The sequence below is a fragment of the Bufo gargarizans genome, chromosome 2 (assembly GCF_014858855.1).
Source record: "Bufo gargarizans isolate SCDJY-AF-19 chromosome 2, ASM1485885v1, whole genome shotgun sequence".
NCBI lineage: Eukaryota > Metazoa > Chordata > Amphibia > Anura > Bufonidae > Bufo > Bufo gargarizans.
The window spans coordinates 692508859-692530141 of NC_058081.1; the positions used below are offsets into that span (position 1 = coordinate 692508859).

General features: G+C 44.3%; 1 protein-coding gene across 1 annotated transcript in view; it reads left to right on the plus strand.

The window, feature by feature from the left end:
• USP2 (ubiquitin specific peptidase 2) overlaps nucleotides 1-21283 on the plus strand; it is a 106182-nt gene that overhangs the window by 49294 nt on the left and 35605 nt on the right. The window contains 1 exon segment of the mRNA XM_044282349.1: nucleotides 20540-20590. Coding sequence (XP_044138284.1) covers nucleotides 20540-20590 — 51 coding nt within the window.

Sequence of the window (21283 nt, forward strand, 5' to 3'; positions counted from 1 at the left end):
GCAAACTCTAGAACATGTCCTATGCTTGTCCGTTTTTTGGACAAGAATAGACATTTCCAGTATTGGGCTAGTGAAAAACGCAGCATGCACATGGCCGGTATCCGTACTTTATGGATCCATGGTTTGCGGACCGCAAAATACATACGGTTTTGTGCATGAGGCCTAACTATATCACGAGAATCGGGCCTCAAGCACATGACTATCTTGAATCCGCATTTTTTGGGCGGATCACACACGGACCCGTTCATTTCTATAGGTCTGGAAAAAAAAAAACTGACAGCACATATCATCTCTGTGCTGCCTGCATCCGTGTGTCTGTCCCCCAAATTATAGAACATGTCCAATTTTCTCCGTTTTGCAACTGGGACTGAGAAAAATGCAGCTTGCACATGGAAGGTCGAATAAGTAGAGGGCCACAGCAGCATATCCATCCAAGCTTCTTTATTGTGCGAAATTCCAAGGCACAGTGTACAGAAAAAATGTTTCGGCTAGACTAAGCCTTGATAAATTTCGGGTCATTTATTAACCGCCTCCGGACCAGCTAACGCAAGGATGCGTCCTGGAGGCGGTCGATTCATTCCTCCTGGACGCATCCGTGCGTCATCTCGCGAGAGGCGAGACTTCCTGTGAACGCGCGCACACAGGCGCGCGCGCTCACAGCATCGCAAGGTAAGAGACAGGATCTACAGCCTGCCAGCGGCGATCATTCGCTGGCAGGCTGTAGATGCGTTTTTTTTTTTTTTTTTAACCCCTAACAGGTATATTAGATGCTGTTTTGATAACAGTGTCTAATATACCTGCTACCTGGTCCTCTGGTGGTCCCTTTTGCTTGGATCGACCACCAGAGGACACAGGTAGCTCAGTAAAGTAGCACCAAACACCACTACACTACACCCCCCCTGTCACTTATTAACCCCTTATGAACCCCTGATCACCCCATATAGACTCCCTGATCACCCCCCCTGTCATTGATCACCCCCCTGTAAAGCTCCATTCAGAGGTCCGTATGTGTTTTGCGGATCCACGCATCCATGGATCGGATCCGCAAAACACATACGGACGTCTGAATGGAGCCTTACGGGGTGTGATCAATGACAGGGGGGTGATCACCCCATATACACTCCCTGATCACCTCCTGTCATTGATCACCCCGCTGTCAGGCTCCATTCAGACGCCCGTATGTGTTTTACGGATCCACGCATCTATGGATCGGATCCGCAAAACACATACGGACGTCTGAATGGAGCCTTACAGGGGGGTGATCAATGACAGGAGGTGATCAGGGAGTGTATATGGGGTGATCACCCCCCTGTCATTGATCACACCCCGTAAGGCTCCATTCAGAATTTTTTTTGGCACAAGTTAGCGGAAATAGATTATTTTTTTTCTTACAAAGTCTCATATTCCACTAACTTGTGTCAAAAAATAAAATCTCACATGATCACCCCATATACACTCCCTGATCACCCCCCTGTAAGGCTCCATTCAGAATTTTTTTTGGCACAAGTTAGCGGAAATAGATTATTTTTTTTCTTACAAAGTCTCATATTCCACTAACTTGTGTCAAAAAATAAAATCTCACATGAACTCACCATACCCCTCACGGAATCCAAATGCATAAAATTTTTTAGACATTTATATTCCAGACTTCTTCTCACGCTTTAGGGCCCCTAAAATGCCAGGGCAGTATAAATACCCCACATGTGACCCCATTTCGGAAAGAAGACACCCCAAGGTATTCCGTGAGGGGCATATTGAGTCCATGAAGAATTTAAATTTTTGTCCCAAGTTGGCGGAAAGGGAGACTTTGTGAGAAAAAAAAAAAAAGAACTATTTCCGCTAACTTGTGCCAAAAAAAAAAAATTCTATGAACTCGCCATGCCCCTCACTGAATACCTTGGGGTGTCTTCTTTCTAAAATGGGGTCACATGTGGGGGTATTTATACTGCCCTGGCTTTTTAGGGGCCCTAAAGCGTGAGAAGAAGTCTGGGATCCAAATGTCTAAAAATGCCCTCCTAAAAGGAATTTGGGCACCTTTGCGCATCTAGGCTGCAAAAAAGTGTCACACATGTGGTATCGCCGTACTTGGGAGAAGTTGGGGAATGTGTTTTGGGGTGTCATTTTACATATACCCATGCTGGGTGAGATAAATATCTTGGTCAAATGCCAACTTTGTATAAAAAAAATGGGAAAAGTTGTCTTTTGCCGAGATATTTCTCTCATCCAGCATGGGTATATGTAAAAAGACACCACAAAACACATTCCCCAACTTCTCCTGAGTACGGCGATACCACATGTGTGACACTTTTTTGCAGCCTAGGTGGGCAGATGGGCCCACATTCCAAAGAGCACCTTTCGGATTTCACAGGGCATTTTTTACAGATTTCGATTTCAAACTACTTCTCATGCATTTGGGTCCCTAAAATGCCAGGGCAGTATAACCACCTCACGAGTGACCCCATTTTGGAAAGAAGACACCCCAAGGTATTCCATGAGGGGCATGGCGAGTTCCTCGAATTTTGTTTTTTTGTCACAAGTTAGCGGAAAATGATTTTTTTTTATTTTATTTTTTTCTTACAAAGTCTCATATTCCACTAACTGGAAGTTTTAATTTTTTGTCACAAGTTAGTGGAATATGAGACTTTGTAAGGAAAAAAAAAAATTCATCATTTTCCGCTAACTTGTGACAAACAATAAAAAGTTCTATGAACTCACTATGCCCATCAGCGAATACCTTAGGGTGTCTACTTTCCGAAATGGGGTCATTTGTGGGGTTTTTCTACTGTCTGGGCATTGTAGAACCTCAGGAAACATGACAGGTGCTCAGAAAGTCAGAGCTGCTTCAAAAAGTGGAAATTCACATTTTTGTCCCATAGTTTGTAAACGCTATAACTTTTACCCAAACCATTTTTTTTACCCAAACATTTTTTTTTTTTATCAAAGACATGTAAAACAATAAATTTAGGGAAAAATGTATATATAGATGTAATTTTTTTTGAAAAATTTTACAACTGAAAGTAAAAAATGAAATTTTTTGGCAAAAATTTCGTTACATTTCAATTAATAACAAAAAAAGTAAAAATGTCAGCAGCAATGAAATACCATCAAATGAAAGCTCTATTAGTGAGAAGAAAAGGAGGTAAAATTCATCTGGGTGGTAAGTTGCATGACCGAGCAATAAGCGGTGAAAGTAGTGTAGTGCAGAAGTGTAAAAAGTGGTCTGGTCATTAAGGGTGTTTCAGCTAGGGGGGTTGAAGTGGTTAAGGAATTTGCGACTATTTTAGTACAAAAATAACAATATTAAATACCAAATAACAATACTTAGTTGCAAGGCTGGTTTCACGCCGTGTTTGGCAGTTGAGCAGGACTGGGGCGTGTCCTGGCCCCGAAAAATATACTAATATTTAGGCGTCGTCCACATTTTCATTTTCCATGGACGTGTGCTCTCTGCATTTTCTGCGGCCAGCACACGTACCCATTGATTTAAGAGTGTCTGTCTGTTCACACACGAGTATTTTTTTTTACTGCCCATGGGTCAGTAAAAAGATTACAGAAACATGCACTACTTTGGTCCGTGATGCGGACCAAGCATGCCCATTGAAGTCTATGGGTCTGTGAAAATCGGACACAACACAGATAACATCTGTGGTGCATCCGTTTTTCACGGAAGACAAAGAAAATGCTCTTGAAATTGTCATCTGAGCAACGTCCATAGATTACGGATGACACATGGAGGGTAAAAACGGACACACGGACCAACCACTGATCCTTCAAACATGGAGCTGCCATAGATTCCCTGAATTACTGATGAGGTGTGCACTAAATTAGCCAAATCTTACAGCAGGGGAAGTAAAAAGCCAGTCTTAGTAAATTATCCTATTCTGTTTTGCTGTGTTCTAAATTTGAAAAAACACCATAAACGCAGGTATGTTGTAAAAACCATATTCGTTTTTCAATGCATTTTTCTGTGGCGCCGTGTAGTCGTGACCTAATAGTTTCCATGTAGACAGGCATGTAGTAGCCTTCTAGTGTGGCTCTGCAGCAGGTACAGTCCGTCCGGTTATGGATCTAGGACATCCTGTCACCACATCTGGATCTTTCTTACATAATACATAGCAGAATGAGCAGAGCACGTTTACGAGGCTTTTATTGCGCATATTAAACTGACAATTCATGCGCTTGTCCTTGATTCTGAATAATATGTATGTTTGAAAATCTAAATTATGCCCAAAAACTTGAAATGCCCATTACTCCAGATGCTTACTATCCAGAAAGAGAATAAAAGGGTCTTCTGAGCTAAAGAAAAGTTTCACCACAGGCAGGGCCTGATGTTAAATAACAAAATAAGCAGCACTTACCCACTAAACCATCCACCTTATTTTTCACCCTATAAGATGCACCTGCCCTTAAGAGGAAAGTAAGAAAAAAATGCCCCAATATTAATCAGTTATGTTAATACCCCCAGTCAGACCTCAGATCAGACCCACATGTTAATTTAAACCGCAGTGCAGACAAAACAAATCGACTTACGGTACCTCTCCTGCTCTGACTCTGCGGTCGCACCTTATATCCAGCACTATTCCTATCGAGCTACGACGCCACACAAAAGGACACAGAGCACGCCGGCGTCCTCTCGCTATGCACAGGATACAGCACAGTGTGTAGCCGAGGAAGACCGTGAAGCGCTGTCTTCACACCTCCCCAGTCCTCCTGTACGAATGAGCGCTTCCATTATTTATTTATATATATATATATATATATATATATATATAATTTATAATCTCGACATGGAGAATTAAAAATAACCACCAAAAATTCTTAAAAAATGTATCATAAAAACATGATTTAAACAATAGGTAATTTTCTGACACCTTCTCTGTTGCAAAATAAATTTTAAAAAAATGCCATCAAAGATACTTGGTCTGGTGTGTTTTTTTTTTTTTTTCTTTTATAGTGTGGAGACCTTAGGGTACATGCACACGTTCAGGATTCATGTGCGGAGAATCCGCAGGTGTTCGCAGGCAAATCTGTGCGGTCAATCCACATCAATTGGTGCGGATTTTACTAAGTGAATGAAGAAAATCCGGTCAGGAAAAATAAAAAAAATTGACATGTTGCGGATTTTAAAATCTGCACCGCAGGTCAAAATCCACGCAGAAAAAAAATCTGTATCGTGTGCATTGAGAATTTCAAATTGTCATAGAATACAATGTACATGACCTACGGTGCAGATTTTCCGCACGCAATCCTGATGTACATTTTTTTTTAACGGCCATCACAAGTCTGTTTTAAGACCAATGGTAGTCTATGGGGTTATTCAGTTTTTTTGACCATCAAAAAATAGAACATGTTTTATCTTGTCTGTTTTTCACTGACAGACTGCCCCCATACAATTTAATGGGTCTATTTTTAACGTCCGTTTCTCAGAAAGGAATCCGTGAAATAAATGTCAGTTTTTAACAGACCATTTTTATTTTGTAGCCTTACAGTGATCATGGCCCCACTTCCGCTGCGTTTAGATGCCATTCTGCGCTTGGCAACAGGGAGTGAGCTGCACATTGGCAGACAGTTGGCGCCCGCTCACATGCCCCTTCTTCCTACAGATCAGTCTTAAAGGGCTTCTGTCACCCCACTAAAGTCATTTTTTGGCTACTTAAAATCCTTATACTGCGATTTATCAATGTATAGTCCTCTTACTCTTTCGTTCAGCAGTTTCTTCAAAAAATGCACTTTTATAATATGTAAATTGGCTCTCTACCAGCAAGTAGGGCGGTAACTTGCTGGTAGCAGCCGCATCCTCTTTTCAAATAAACGCCCCCTCCTGTTGATTGACAGGGCCAGCGAGCGCTCTCGTCCTCTGGCTAGCCCTGTCGCCTTCTAAATCTCGCGCCTGCGCTGCACCGGTCTTCAGTCGGCGCAGGTGCACTGAGAGGAGGACGCTCGCTCGGCCGCTCCATCCTCAATGCGCAGACAGGGCTAGCCAGAGGACGAGAGCGCTCGCTGGCCCTGTCAATCAACAGGAGGAGGGGGCGTTTAGGCTAGGTCTACACGACTACATGGTAGATGGTGCACAACTACACCGCAACATTTGTCGCTCAACATTTTGTTGCACCAATGTCGCGCGGCAATTTTTATAATGGCAGTCTATGGTGTCACACTGCAACATGCTGCGGCTGCAACGTGACAGTCGCAGAATAATCCATCTCGAATGGATTTTCTGCGACTGTTGCGTCGCAGTATGTTGCAGTGTGACACGATAGGCTGCCATTATAAAAATTGTCGTGCGACAAATGTCGTCGTGTAGACCTAGCCTTATTTGAAAGCAGGATGCGGCTGCTACCAGCAAGTAACCGCCCTACTTGCTGGTAGAGAGGTAATTTACATATTATAAAAGTGCGTTTTTTTTTTTTTTTAAAGAAACTACTGAACGAAAAAGAGTAAGAGGACTGTATATTGATAAATTGCAGTATAAGGATTTTAAGTAGCCAAAAGAAGAAAAATGACTTTAGGGGGGTGACAGAAGCCCTTTAACCACTTCAGCCCCCCTAGCTTAAACCCCCTTAATGACCAGACCACTTTTTACACTTCTGCACTACACTACTTTCACCGTTTATCGCTCGGTCATACAACTTACCACCCAAATGAATTTTACCTCCTTTTCTTCTCACTAATAGAGCTTTCATTTGGTGGTATTTCATTGCTGCTGACATTTTTACTTTTTTTGTTATTAATCGAAATTTACCGAAATGTTTGCAAAAAAAATCACTTTCAGTTGTACATTTTTTTTAAAAAAACGACATCTATATATAAATTTTTCTCTGAATTTATTGTTCTACATGTCTTTGATTAAAAAAAAAAAATGTTTGGGTAGAAAAAAAAAAAATGGTTTGGGTAAAAGTTATAGCGTTTACAAACTATGGTACAAAAATTTGAATTTCCGCTTTTTGAAACAGCTCTGATTTTCTGAGCACCTGTCATGTTTCCTGAGGTTCTACAATGCCCAGACAGTAGAAAAACCCCACAAATAACCCCATTTCGGAAAGTAGACACCAAAGGTATTCGCTGATGGGCATAGTGAGTTCATAGAACTTTTTATTTTTTGTCACAAGTTAGCGGAAAATTACGAATTTTTTTAATTTATTTTTTCCTTAAGTCTCATATTCCACTAACTTGTGACAAAAAATAAAAACTTCCATGAACTCACTATGCCCATCATGAAATACCTTGGGGTGTCTTCTTTCCAAAATGGGGTCACTTGTGGGGTAGTTATACTGCCCTGGCATTTTAGGGGCCCAAATGCGTGCAAAGTAGTTTGAAATCAAAATGTGTAACAAATGGCCTGTGAAATCCGAAAGGTGCTCTTTTGGAATGTGTGCCCCTTTGCCCACCTAGGCTGCAAAGAAGTGTCACACATGTGGTATCGCCGTACTCAGGAGAAGTTGGGCAATGTGTTTTGGGGTGTCATTTTACATATAACCATGCTGGGTGAGAGAAATATCTTGGTCAAATGCCAACTTTGTATAAAAAAAAAAATGGGAAAAGTTGTCTTTTGCCAAGATATTTCTCTCACCCAGCATGGGTATATGTAAAATGACTCCCCAAAACACATTCCCCAACTTCTCCTGAGTACGGCGATACCACATGTGTGACACTTTTTTGCAGCCTAGATGCGCAAAGGGGCCCAAATTCCTTTTAGGAGGGCATTTTTTTAAATTTGGATCCCAGACTACTTCTTGCGCTTTAGGGCCCTTAAAATGCCAGAGCAGTATAAATACCCCACATGTGACCCCATTTTGGAAAGAAGACACCCCAAGGTATTCAATGAGGGGCATGGCGAGTTCATAGAAGATATATTTTTTTTTTTAGCACAAGTTAGCGGAAATTGATTTTATTTTATTTTTTTTTATGACAGTCTCCCTTTCCGCTAACTTGGGACAAAAAGTTCAATCTTTCATGGACTCAATATGCCCCTCACGGAATACCTTGGGGTGTCTTCTTTCCGAAATAAGGTCACTTGTGGGGTATTTATACTGCCCTGGCATTTTAGGGGCCCTAAAGCGTGAGAAGTCTGGAATATAAATGTCTAAAAAATTTTACGCATTTGGATTCCATGAGGGGTATGGTGAGTTCATGTGAGATTTTCTTTTTTGACACAAGTTAGTGGAATATGAGACTTTGTAAGAAAAAACAAACAAAAAAAATCCATTTCCGCTAACTTGTGCCAAAAAGTCTAAATGGAGCCTTAAGGCTCCATTCAGAGGTCCGTATGTGTTTTGCGGATCCGATCCGTGGATCCGTAAAACACATACGGACGTCTGAATGGCGCCTAACAGGGGGGTGATCAGGGAGTCTATATGGGGTGATCACCCCCCTGTAAGGCTCCATTCAGACGTCCGTATGTGTTTTGCGGATCCGATCCATGGATTCGTGGATCCGTAAAACACATACGGACGTCCTGAATTGCGCCTAACGGGGGTGATCAATGACAGGGGGGTGATCAGGGAGTCTATATGGGGTGATCACCCCCCTGTAAGGCTCCATTTAGACGTCCGTATGTGTTTTGCGGATCCGATCCATAAAACACATACGGACGTCTGAATGGCACCTGACAGGGGGGTGATCAGGGAGTCTATATGGGGTGATCAGGGGTTAATAAGTGACGGGGAGGGGGGTGTAGTGTAGTGTTTGGTGCTACTTTACTGAGCTGCCCGTGTCCTCTGGTGGTCGATCCAAACAAAAGGGACCACCAGAGGACCAGGTAGCAGGTATATTAGACGCTGTTATCAAAGCGGCATCTAATATACCTGTTGGGGGTTAAAAAAAAATCGCATCTACAGCCTGCCAGCGAACGATCGCCGCTGGCAGGCTGTAGATACACTCTTACCTTCCGATCCTGTGAACGTGCGCGCGTTCACAGGAAGTCTCGCGATATGACGCGTAACTGTGCCTGGGACAGCCGCCTCCGGACCGCAATCCTGCGTTAGGCGGTTAAAGTAACTGTCAGGCCACTGACCCAAACGTGCCACTAATGCAGCGTATAAATAGCTATTAGTGAAGTAAAATTTTGGGTGAATTTTATTCCTTTATTTCATTTTCTGCCTAGTGAATTTTTATAAACGAGCTCACAAGCAATTCTGATTTCCAAATCGGCTGTGTGCAGCTCAGGGCATTTCTATGAAACGTAAAGTCACGCGATCGCTACTAAGCGCATACTCTGAGGCACATGGAAAACCTTTTGTTGTCCGTGCCCCTGCACCGCAAAGGATAGAACACGGCCTATCTTTCACCACATCTTGCTGATCGCAGACCCGTTGAAGTCAATAGGTCCACAGTTTGCGGTCCACCACAAGGGCACAGCGGCACCACGGTCGTGTGAATGGACGCTTATAAGTAATGTCTATAGCTCAGTATAGTGATAAGATCTCGGTACCAGCATTTACTGTCAGTGGTAAAAGAATAATTACCTCAGAAATAATCTACTCAAGTACCGCCAGCCTAAAAAAAAAAAAATCAGACATCTATTTATTTATTTTTTTTAAGCCGCCTATTTTTACGGACTGTCCATAAGTTTCGTGAATGTTGCGTGGTACCTGTGGACCAAGCCGTTTCATGCATATGGATATCTTAAAGGGGCGATCCCACTTTCCGTTTTTAAACTTACCTGCTGCCACCGCGCGTTCACTTCCTGGATTCTGGCTGGGGGCGGGCTTCAGCTTGATTGAAGTCTTCTCCCGGCCGTGCCGCGCGCTGGACTGAATGCGCACGCCGCCGCACATTGGTGACTTATTCCTGCCCAGTATAGTACAGAGCCGGCGTGTGCGTTCGCAGCTCTGTACTATTCTGGCCGGGAAGAAGTCACCGTCGCGCATGTGCGCGTTCAGAACAGCGAGCGGCCAGGCCGGGAGAAAAGGAGTCTTCTGGGCAAGCGTGACCATCGGGATTTTGGAGAAGAGCGGTGGTCGTAACCAGGGGAGACCGAGTCACAACAATAAGGTAAGTGGGGATGAATTTTATCCTAATCGGTGGGAATTTGTTAAAGTATATTTACAAAAATTATCACTGTCAAATCATTAACAGATTTAACAGTGATCATTATGATGGGATAACCCCTTTAAGGGCCCAGGTAGAACTGTGGATTCACCGTCGTAACTACCATAGCGGCAAATCAGGCGACCGCTATGGGGCCCAGGGAAAGAGGGGCCCAGTCTTAGTTGGGATCATCTCCTCTTCTACTGGAGGTGAAACCTTGGTCAGGACTCTACCCTCTGAAGAAACAACTTTTAGCAAAGGAGGGGAAAAGGGTCATTGAAAGGGGTTTAGGCGGAAACCCTTCTGTCCTGTGTGGGGGGCCTGGTTTGATCCTTGCTATGGGGCCCTTCTCCATGTAGGCCACTGCTCAAGTGTATGTGGAGCCCCCGACTTTCCTCTGACAGATGACTATCGGCTAAAAAGGGTGCTCCATTCTTTCACCCAAAGCAGGACTGTTTAGTGGTAAAATAGTCCGTTTTGACCGACGTTACGGCCACCTATGAGGTAAATGTCGGTGCCCTGGTCCCTTGTGGACATCCTGTGTGAGCTCACAGGTATCAGTATGTGCGCCACGCGTGTTGTGGGACATTTCTCTGCGCCTCGTCTCCCTCAGGCGACAGGCGCCTCTCTGGGAACATCGGAGGATTTCCCGCCCTCTGACGTCACGTGACACTTGTCACACTCGCCGGCCGCTGGTGGTGGGAGGGGCGGGCCAAGGGGACTCAAGTACCGCCGCCTGCACCACCGCACAGTACTGCCCAGCTCTGCACTGTCTGCAGCACCGGGGACGTTACCGGCATCAACGCCTCTCCTAATGCCTTCCGTCTACACTATCGCCATGACCGGACTGGGCTCCCGCAGCCGCCACCAGCAGCACAAGCAGCCGCCGCCGCTTCCTGGCGCAGTGGTGATATCCAGCCTGGTGGACTTCATGCTGCACAGGACCAAGGTGAGTGCCTGGCAGAGGACACCTACCGCTCCTAGGCAGTGCCAACTACAACTCCCAACAGGTGCAGCATTGAGCCCTGACATGTACCTGGGGAGGATGGCTCAGAATGATTATTACCTGTGTATTATATCATATATGCAGTATTATCTATATATAGAGTATTACATATCATATATGCAGTATTACCTGTGTATTATATCATATATATGCAGTATTACCTGTGTATTATATCATATATATGCAGTATTATATCATATATATGCAGTATTACCTGTGTATTATATCATATATATGCAGTATTACATACCATATATGCAGTATTCCATGCGTATCATAGAGTATTACATATATATTATATAGAGTATACAGATGTATGCTGTGTATTGAAAGTATACAGGGGTAATGCTTTCACTTGGCTTTAAAGGGAACCTGTCACCGGGATTTTGTGTATAGAGCTGAGGACATGGGCTGCTAGATGGCCACTAGCACATCCGCAATACCCATAGCTCTGTGTGCTTTTATTGTGTAAAAATAATACAATTTGATCCATATGCAAATTACCTGAGATGAGTCCTGTACGCGAGGTGAGTCAGGGACAGGACTAATCTCAGGGTAATTTGCATATGTATCAAATGGTTTTTTACACAATAAAAGCACACAGAGCTATGGGGACTGGGTATTGTGGTTGTGCTAGTGGCCATCTTGCAGCCCATGTCCTCAGCTCTATACACAAAATCCCGGTGACAGGTTCCCTTTAAAGCCAAGTGAAAGCATTACCCCTGTATACTTTCAATACGCAGCATACATCTGTATACTCTATATAATATATATGTAATACTCTATATATGATACGCAAACCTGCCAATTTCAGCAGCGGCGGCCAACCATCTAATGTGTAAGGTGGCACGTGTCTGCGCAGAGAAGGATTGGGCTGTCCGATGTCAGCATGCCCAGTCACTTTGTTCTCAGGGCAGGCACACCAGGTTAGGGTACTTTCACACTAGCGTTAGAAGAATCCGGCAGGCCGTTCTGTTGCCTGGAACTGCCAGCCGAATCTGTAAATCCGTATGCAAACAGATTAAAAATATAATTTTTATTTTTTTTCTTTCCCAGATACGGATCCTTTAGACTTTTGCATTGAAATACCGGATCCGACTTTCTGGAATAACTACTCCGATACTTATCTTTTTCACATCTAGAAAGCACTGCGCATGCACAGATCTGAAAACCGCAGTAATTTCTGGAACACTTAGTACCGGATCCGGCATTAATACATTTCAGAGGATCCGGCAAGTGCAGTAGTGTTCCGGGATTTTGGCTGGAAAAGAAACCGCAGCAAGCAGCGGTATTTTCTCCAGTCAAATACCGTAAAAGGGACTGAACGGAAGACATCCTGATGCATACTGAACAGATTGCTTTCCATTCAGAATGCATTGGGACAAAACTGATGCGTTATTTTCCGGTATTGAGACGCTGTACCAGATTTCAATACCGGAGAAGAATAACGCTAGTGTGAGTAGCCTTACTCCCCTCTCACTATGTAGTACCCATTCATATTCCGCTGTGAGGCGGCAGATACGGGCTCGGCGGTGGCTGCTGTGTGGAGATAGTCGTCATCTGCCCCCCACCGTCGGGTGTGTTGCTCAATCACTATGTTACAGTGTGTGCACAGAGAGATTGTGATCTGGAGAGTGACTTGGGTGTAATTTAGGGCACACACGTGGCAACGCCATAAGTGACTGTAGACTATGGCACAGGATTATTCTTTGGCCTTGATCCAGCGACCCGCATGAACTGCGCTCTGAGACCTGTTCACACTAGCGGCCGGCGCAGCATTATCAGCTCCCGTGAACTTTTATCACCTCCTTAGTGTTTGAACTGCGTGACTCCTCTGTTCCTGCTAAGACCAGTGCATTCCAGCTCCAGTGTCATGAATTGGGCTGGGATACTGGGAAGTGGAGGAGGAGGAGAAGCAGTTTGTGGATCAGCTGACTGAATTAACCCCCGGAGCTCTAAAAAGTTTCATCATTCAGATTACGGCAGGGACATTAGGGGTTAGATATATAAGAAATAAAGAGGGACTAGTACATACTGTAACCTAGCTTTAAAGGGGTTCTCCGGGTTCGGGCTTTTAATATTGACATCCTTACACGTGGGAATTTGGTGCGTTTATTTTTTAGGGCACAGTTTTTTTGCCTTTGTGGATTTTTTTTCAGGCATTTTTTGCAAAGAGAACGTGATGTGACATTCCTCCTGCAACAGCATGCTGCATTTTGGAAAAGAAACCAAAAAGACAAAAAAAAATTCCACGAAGGCTACATGCACACTAACGTTAGGGCTCCGTGCCTGTGCTGCGGCCGCGGACCCGGTCTGCACTGCAAAAAAAGTAGTGCATGCGCTTCTTTTTTTTGCAGTGCGGAGGCACGGCCAGAAATACCAAGGAAGAACTCCGTAGTGCTTCTGTGGGGTTCCGATCCGAGACTGCAGACCCATTCAAGTGAATAGGTCCGTGATGCGGAATGCACATGGCCGGTGCCTGTGTATTGCAGACCCGCTGTATGCAGGCCGCAATACGGCCACGGAGGGGACCCGGTCGTGTGCATGTAGCCTTAATGAACAAACGCCTGTAGCAAAAAAGGAGAAAAAAAAACACCCTCGTTTGTCCAGCAATTCATATTTCCCACAGACTCCAGCTAGTATCTGGAGCTGGCATTTTGACTGCAAAAAAATAATGCAAAAGGGCATAAAAACAGCAACAAAAACCTGTGAATGCACCTGTGTAGTGGTTTTAGTGCCATTTTTAAAGGGCCTATCCAAGACCTATAATGCCCCCTATATTTCCCTGCCCCTCACACAGATAGGGAGGGGCAGGGACATCGCGGATGAAGCTAGGGAGGCTCATTCCCGTCGGACTGCTATTGGCTGCACCATGACCCTCACTGTACATCAGTCACATGGCCTAGGCGCAGCTCAACCCCATTGAAGTGAATGGACTGAGCTGCAATACCAAGCACGGCCACTATACAGTGTACGGCGCTGTGCTTGGAAATCCTCCGGGAGCCGTTTGCGGTCACCAGAGCTCCAGTGAGTGTGGCGGCTCCCTGAAACGGCTGAAAGGTGGGGGTCCGATTCCCAGCACCCCCGCCAATGTAATAATGATGATCATTATCATTTCCTAGATGATCCCTTTTAAAGTCTATGACCAGCCTCAGGGCTGTATGCAGATGAATGATTGCTCTCATGATCATTCATCCCCATATATTACTGCCGCTGGCGAACAATTTTAAGGGCCCTTTACACAGGTTGAGAATCCGCCAGATAATCGCTGACGAGCATTCATAGGAACGCTCATTAGCAATTATCTAGCGGTGTTAAAGTGCTGCCAATTACCCAATGAACGAGTGAAACGGCAAGCGAGTCAGTATAGGGATTAGCGATGGCATTAGCGATCACTCTTCCTCGTAATGTGGAGGAGATCGCTGCATTAAAATGCAGCGCTCTCCTCCACTGACGAGCAGGAGATTGTGGGGGAGGGAAGAGTCCCTTCCCCACAAACAATTGCCTGCTAAATTGTCCCATCTAAAGGGACCTTTAGTCCCATACTGTCCCTAATCACGATGAAAAATATTTTTCGGATTGACGTAACTACAAATTACCCCTAGAAATAGGGCTACCTGCTGTTGTGTTACGATACATTAGTTTCTGTGGCACGACATCCAGCAAGTTGGTGTTTCTTCGACTGTCGCGGTTACAGCAACTTGCGGGCGACAACGCAAACCCGTCTTAGCCTTAGGCTCGGTCTACATGACGACATATGTCGCGTGACAGAGGGCACAACTACACTGCAACATTTTGTCGCTCCAATGTTGCGTAACAATTTTTATAATAGCTGTCTATGGTGTCGCCATGCGACTGCGACGCGACAGTGTGACACCATAGACTATCATTATAATTGTCGCACGACAAATGTCGTCATGTAGACCTAGCCTTATGGAGACCCTGGCAAAATAATGCCGCCATATCACCAGATGAACATTCGGTTTCTAATAAAACTATAAACACCTGCCACGATGCAGTTGTTTTTAGAACAGTATAAAGTACAGTACGTTCAGTAGCGCAGTCTCATAAAGCCTGTGACAGTCGCTGTGTGCAGTATTGTGGAATGAGACACCGCATATCTCATCCTGCAGGCGACAAGCATATTCCAGAAACACAATACTCAGAAAACAAAACAATTCATATCTGAAAAGCACATTTTTAACGTAAAAATATAAGCAACCATATATTAAAATATCGGGCCACCACCGATGGCAACCCACACTTCGAGGAGGACTGTCTAAACTCTTCTGCTGGCATCTGGAGCAGTGGAGCCTATAATATAAAACACTGAAATATAGGTACTGGAGAGGGTACTTTTCGTGTCCTTAAACACTAGAAAACAGTTAACAAGGAAAAATTGGACCCTTAAAACATAACTTTTAATAGAGATAAAACTAAGATTGATAATCGTGGGCCAAACTGTGTGTGTATATGTGTGTATGTATATATATATATATATATATATATATATATATATATATATATATATATATATATTACACATACATACACATCTATAACAATACCCAGACGCGTTTCCTCAGGGGCTCGGTAATGACTGGGTACATTTCATCAGTAATGATGGCATACTCAATCCAATAGATCTGACCCAAAAGATATATAACAGATAAGGCGGACTTTACTATGAGTACTGGATACATCACATGTTCCTCGTGGCTAATGGGGGTGGATGCAACAGGTGATGTGCCCCACACGTTACCAGACTACCTCGGGTCGGGTGCCTTATCGAGCCTATAATATACAGGTGGGTAGACTGAAATTGCCCATTATAGAGGTACCGTATGCAATGGGGTATCCTGAAAAGAGCCACTCAGATACCAGACCAGATCCTCACCCTGAAGATTCCCAGAAATGAAGCTCACATTTTGTCCCTGATGAGAAGGTTGGTTTCATGGGAGATGAGCTTGCTTCTACGGTAGGGTAGGGTCTTGAGTGGCAGCACAATGCACTGTCACCACAAAGGGGTTAATAAAATGGCCTGGAGATGGTAAATTCTTCAGATGTTTGCCTTACAGGACATGCCATTCAGAGGTTACCTCAGCTCCTCCTTTCCTTGTACCAGCACACATACTGAACTTTGTTTGAGAAGTTCCTAGAATTCGCCGGCTATTCTAGTGCATTTCCAGCAAAAGTATCTGAAATTCTTATCCTTACAACCTAGGCCATTATAAGCCGGACCCAGACTGAGGCGGAAGGTTTCGCCTGCAGCCTATATATGCTACATATGGCTATAGCAAGCTTTATTGGGATCTCTAAGGGCCCCCGAAAAATGACGGCAGGGACCTGGCGCCTCTATTCGTGGCAATAGACACATTTTCATTATTAAATCGTCCTGGACTTTGCCATCTCTTTGTGATTTCCGCATCATTGCGTTACTTGGTAATAAATGTACTACTGCCAGACTCGTGTCTCCGGGAGGCTGGCACACTGGCTCTGGGGTGGATCAGTATTTGAGTTTCGTTATTCTGACATGGTATTTTTAGTGTAGTCTGATTTATTTTGGCATATGGCATTTTTTGACTTTGGCTCAGTGGGGCGTGCGCCCATTTAGTACGTTTAGAAACTACAGAATTGGGCATGTCATGAAACTAGGTTCTTTTCGGCACCAACATATATGTGGGGGGGGGGGAAGCCATAAAAGAGGTTTATTTCACGCCAAAAAACAGACCTACATGGTAATAAATCCTCCATTGTATGGGAAGCCATGTTGGAAATTCCTCCTGAGTACTTGTGCTGCAGATGTGAAACTAGCCTAAAGCTGGATTTACACAGGCCGACTGAGCGGCCGATTGTTGGGAAGGAAGCGTTCCTTCCCAACAGTTGGCTGCTCGCTCAGTTTTGCTGTCCGCTTGATGAAACTGAGCCAAACGTGACACATAATGTAAGTCAATGGGAACGGATCCGTTTTCTCTGGCACAATAGAAAACTGATCCGTCCCCCATTGACTTTCAATGGAGTTCATGACGGATCCGTCTTGGCTATGTTACAGATAATACAAATGGATCCGTTCATGACGGATGCATGCGGTTGTATTATTGTAACGGATCCGCCCAAAACGCAAGTGAAAGTAGCCTAAATTGTATGGAGAGCTCCCTAGTCCCTACTGTCCCCCCGACAGGTGATGCTACTTCTGTTCTCCTGCCACTAGAGGCTTTTTCATCCTTCCACATCAAAATCACATACACACGTGACCAAACACGAGTGCATGAGTATGGGGGGCCAGGAGAGGGCTGTCGGTGGAGGGAGAGTTTGGCTGACGGCTATTGCAGGTTTATGGGTACCTTAGGACTTCATTATATCATTGGCTGACTTCACTGAAATTGATGGGATCGTCCAGAAAATGTCTGAAGTCTTTTTGCTGCCTGTGTTTTGCCTGGGAATCATGAAAACGATGAAACTGGGCTTTGTAGAAGAATGCAGCAGTAAAGTGTAGTGATATCTGTACTGGTGACTACTGTAAATGAGATGACGGATAATACTGCGGTGAGAACAATAGGGAATTAATGGCACCAGGTTCAGTGCACTAGAAAGTGATTGTTCTGCAGACAGCAGAAACCTCCATGAGGAAGGGGAGTTCACATGCACACGACCGTATGTATTTTCTGGTCCGCCAAAAATATGGATGACTTCCGTGTGCATTCCGTATTTGGCAGAATGGAACAACCGGCCCCTAATAGAATAGTCCTATCCTTGTCTGTTAGGCTACTTTCACACTTGCGTTCAGGGCGGATCCGTCTGGTGTCTGCACAGACGGATCCGCACCTATAATGCAAACGCTTAGATCCGTTCAGAACTGATCCGTTTGCATTACCATGAACAAAAAAATATATATTTTTTTTTATATTTTTTTTGTTCATGATAGTGCAAACGGATCCGTTTTGACTTTACATTGAAAGTCAATAGGGGACGGATCCGTTTGAAAATTGAGCCATACTGTGTCAACTTCTAACGGATCCGTCCCCATTGACTTACATTGTAAGTCTGGACGGATCCGTTTGCCTCCGCACGGCCAGGCGGACACCCGAACGCTGCAAGCTGCGTTCAGGTGTCCGCCTGCGGAACGGAGGACAAACTGTGCCAGACTGATGCATTCTGAGCGGATCCGCATCCACTCAGAATGCATTAGGGCAGTACGGATGCGTTCGGGTCCGCTTGTGAGAGCCTTCAAACGAAACTCGCAAGCGGAGCCCCGAACGCAAGTGTGAAAGTAGCCTAATGTGGACAATAGGGAATGTTCTATTTTTTTTTTTTTTTGCAGAACAGATATACAGAAACGGAATGTACAGAAAGAAAATAGGCCTCATGCACACGAGCGTATCTCTGAGATCCCCCTTTTTTTTTTTTTTTTTTTTTCTGCACGCAGTACTAGTTTTTTACAGGATGTTTTTTCGTTTTTTCTTTCTGTTCTTCTGACGCATCAGAAGAACGGAAAATAAAACGGAGATGTGAACGCCTCCTTAGCTCGGTAAGGGCACTTTCACATTAGCATTATTTATTTCCATTCTCCTGCTCTGTCGCAGTGCGACACCATAGACTACCATTATAAAAATGGTTGCGCTACATTGGTGCGACAAATGTCGTCGTGTAGACCTAGCCTTATAGGAGCAGAGCAATGAAAAAAATGGGAGTGTTGGATTTGGCACATGACTGACAGGAATGGAGCCAAACACATCCTGTTGACTATAATGGGGTCTGTTAAGTTTCTAATAGGTAGAATGTTTTTTTTTTTTTTTCTCCACTGTTTTTGCCAAACTCTGTGACTGAGGCCAAAACGGAGCTTCCATCGCAGATGTGAACGTAGCCTTAGCCGTGTGTGCAGAGGCTTTGATAGGCTCCATGTATCCACAAGATGTGCACCAGTCTAATATACATGGATTCCTGATCATATACCATCAGTATTGTTTCAGTATTTCATCTGGATTTACATGTGTATTCCCTCCTTCCTGCATTATTTTTTTTTATGCACTTCCATAGACTATAATGGGTGAAATTTGAAGCAAATATGCCTAAAACTAGGACAAGCTGAGGATTTCAAAAACCGATGGAAAATATATGTGATTAGCCCTACTCATTCCTATTAGCAGCGATTCCGATACACAAAATACGTGTCATATACGGATTACAAATACGCTTGTGTGAGAGAGGCCTTACAATAGGGTTTCTAGGTACAGGTTTTATGTTCCCCGAGATGTCCTTGAATAAATTGCGCAATTACCTTTCTGTCTTTTCCTTTTGTTCTTTATCACACTGCAGTTGTCAGCAAGGACGTACACCTCATGTTGACCCTGTACACTTTATGGCTGTAAGCAGAGCCCATTGTTCTCCTACTTGTCTATTTGCAAGTAAAGACTAAAGGTGGATTTGCCCGGGGGCGAGGAGCTGCAGATTATCGGGAAGGAAGCGTTCCTTCCCGACAGTCGGCTGCTCGCTCAGTGGAGTTGAAGCTCTACATTTACATGCAGCAATTCGCCTCCACAGTATGAGGACGAGCAGTCGCTATCGTGATCGCTGCTCCTGATACAGCTGCCTTGTTTCCGGGCAGCAGATTGCTGTTTAGACATCACGATCTGCAGCCCAGGAGCGATAATTTATTTGCCTGCACAAATGACAGTTTCACTCAATAAACTAAACATTTTGCTCATTGTCGGGCAGATTGTCAGGAATGAGCATTCGCAGGAAAATTTGTTCCTGATAATCTGCCTGACTATCAGGACATGTAAGTTCACCATAAGGTTTCTATTAGACGGAAATATATATATGCAGCGAGGGACTATTTAGTGAGTCATTTGCTTTCAAAGGACGTTCAATTACACGGACTAATAATCCCTAAATATTTTTCGCTATTTGCTTATTATTGTGATTGTTGCACCTTTGCTGCTCGTACACTGCTAATGACTGGCAGATTTTCCATTAGACGAGGGCATGTGGTAGTGACTAATGCTAATCCTCCAGTCAGGCAGATTTGTCCCATACAAAGGATTAAGGGCCTTTCATGTGGACCGATGTTTAAGGCAATTATCAGGAATGAACCAAACATTCCTGATTATTGCCTGATCGTCGGCAGAGATAAAAACTGCATTTACGTGCAGAAATCGCCTCCGCTGTGGGGGGACAAGTGATCGCCACAATGAACAAGAGGGGGGGAAAATGGTCTTTATTAAAATCCCACCCCCATGCCCCTTAAATTTGCATATTGTCGGCAAGACTTCCTCTCTTCACACTGGCCAATATACTGTAGACATACGGTGAATTTATGTAGCACAGGAAAGATGCCATCACCTGACAACCTGACAAGTGAGTAAAATGTCTGCACCTTTACACAAATGTTCGTTCCTGATAACCTAATCCTCGGTGTTAAAGGGCCGTTACATGTGTAGTTTCCTGCCAGTTATAATTGCATGGACTAGTTTAGAACTAATTTAATGTGCTTATGTCTTGCAGCCTGCCAAAGTGGTCCAAGGTTTGGTTGGTTTAAGAAACCTGGGTAACACGGTGAGTTTCCTTGTTTACTTTTTTCAATTGGGGCACAATCTGCAGCTTGTGAACTAGACATTTGCACGGATGTGCCGTACAGGCTGCTAACGAAGGTAGCTCAATTTAGGCCTCACAGAGCTCCTTCAGTACACACATTTTTCAGTAAAACGTTGAAGTCAATGTGGCAGTTTTTTTAATGCATTTTTATTTTATTTTATTTTTTATTTGGGCCAAAGCCAGCAGTGCATTTAAAGGACTGGATATATAAAGGAAGAGGATATGTAATGGAGAAACTTCTACTTCTCCCTTCTGCTAGATCGAGCATTTCTAAATATGTTGTGTAACATTGGTGCGACATGTCACCCTAGCCTGAGGATGCATTTCAGTGGTGTAGTTAAAGAGGGAGTGCAGTCTGTATTGACCACCTATCCTCAGCATAGATCATGAGTATTTGATAGTCAGGGGTTGATACCTGGCACTCCTGCTGATCGGCCATTGGAAGAGGAGGTGGTCCTTCAGTATGTACAGCCTGCACAGGCCCTGAGGATAGGTCCTTCAGTGTGTACAGCCTGCACAGGCCCCGAGGATAGGTCCTTCAGTGTGTACAGCCTGCACAGGCCCCGAGGATAGGTCATTCAGTGTGTACAGCCTGCACAGGCCCCGAGGATAGGTCCTTCAGTGTGTACAGCCTGCACAGGCCCCGAGGATAGG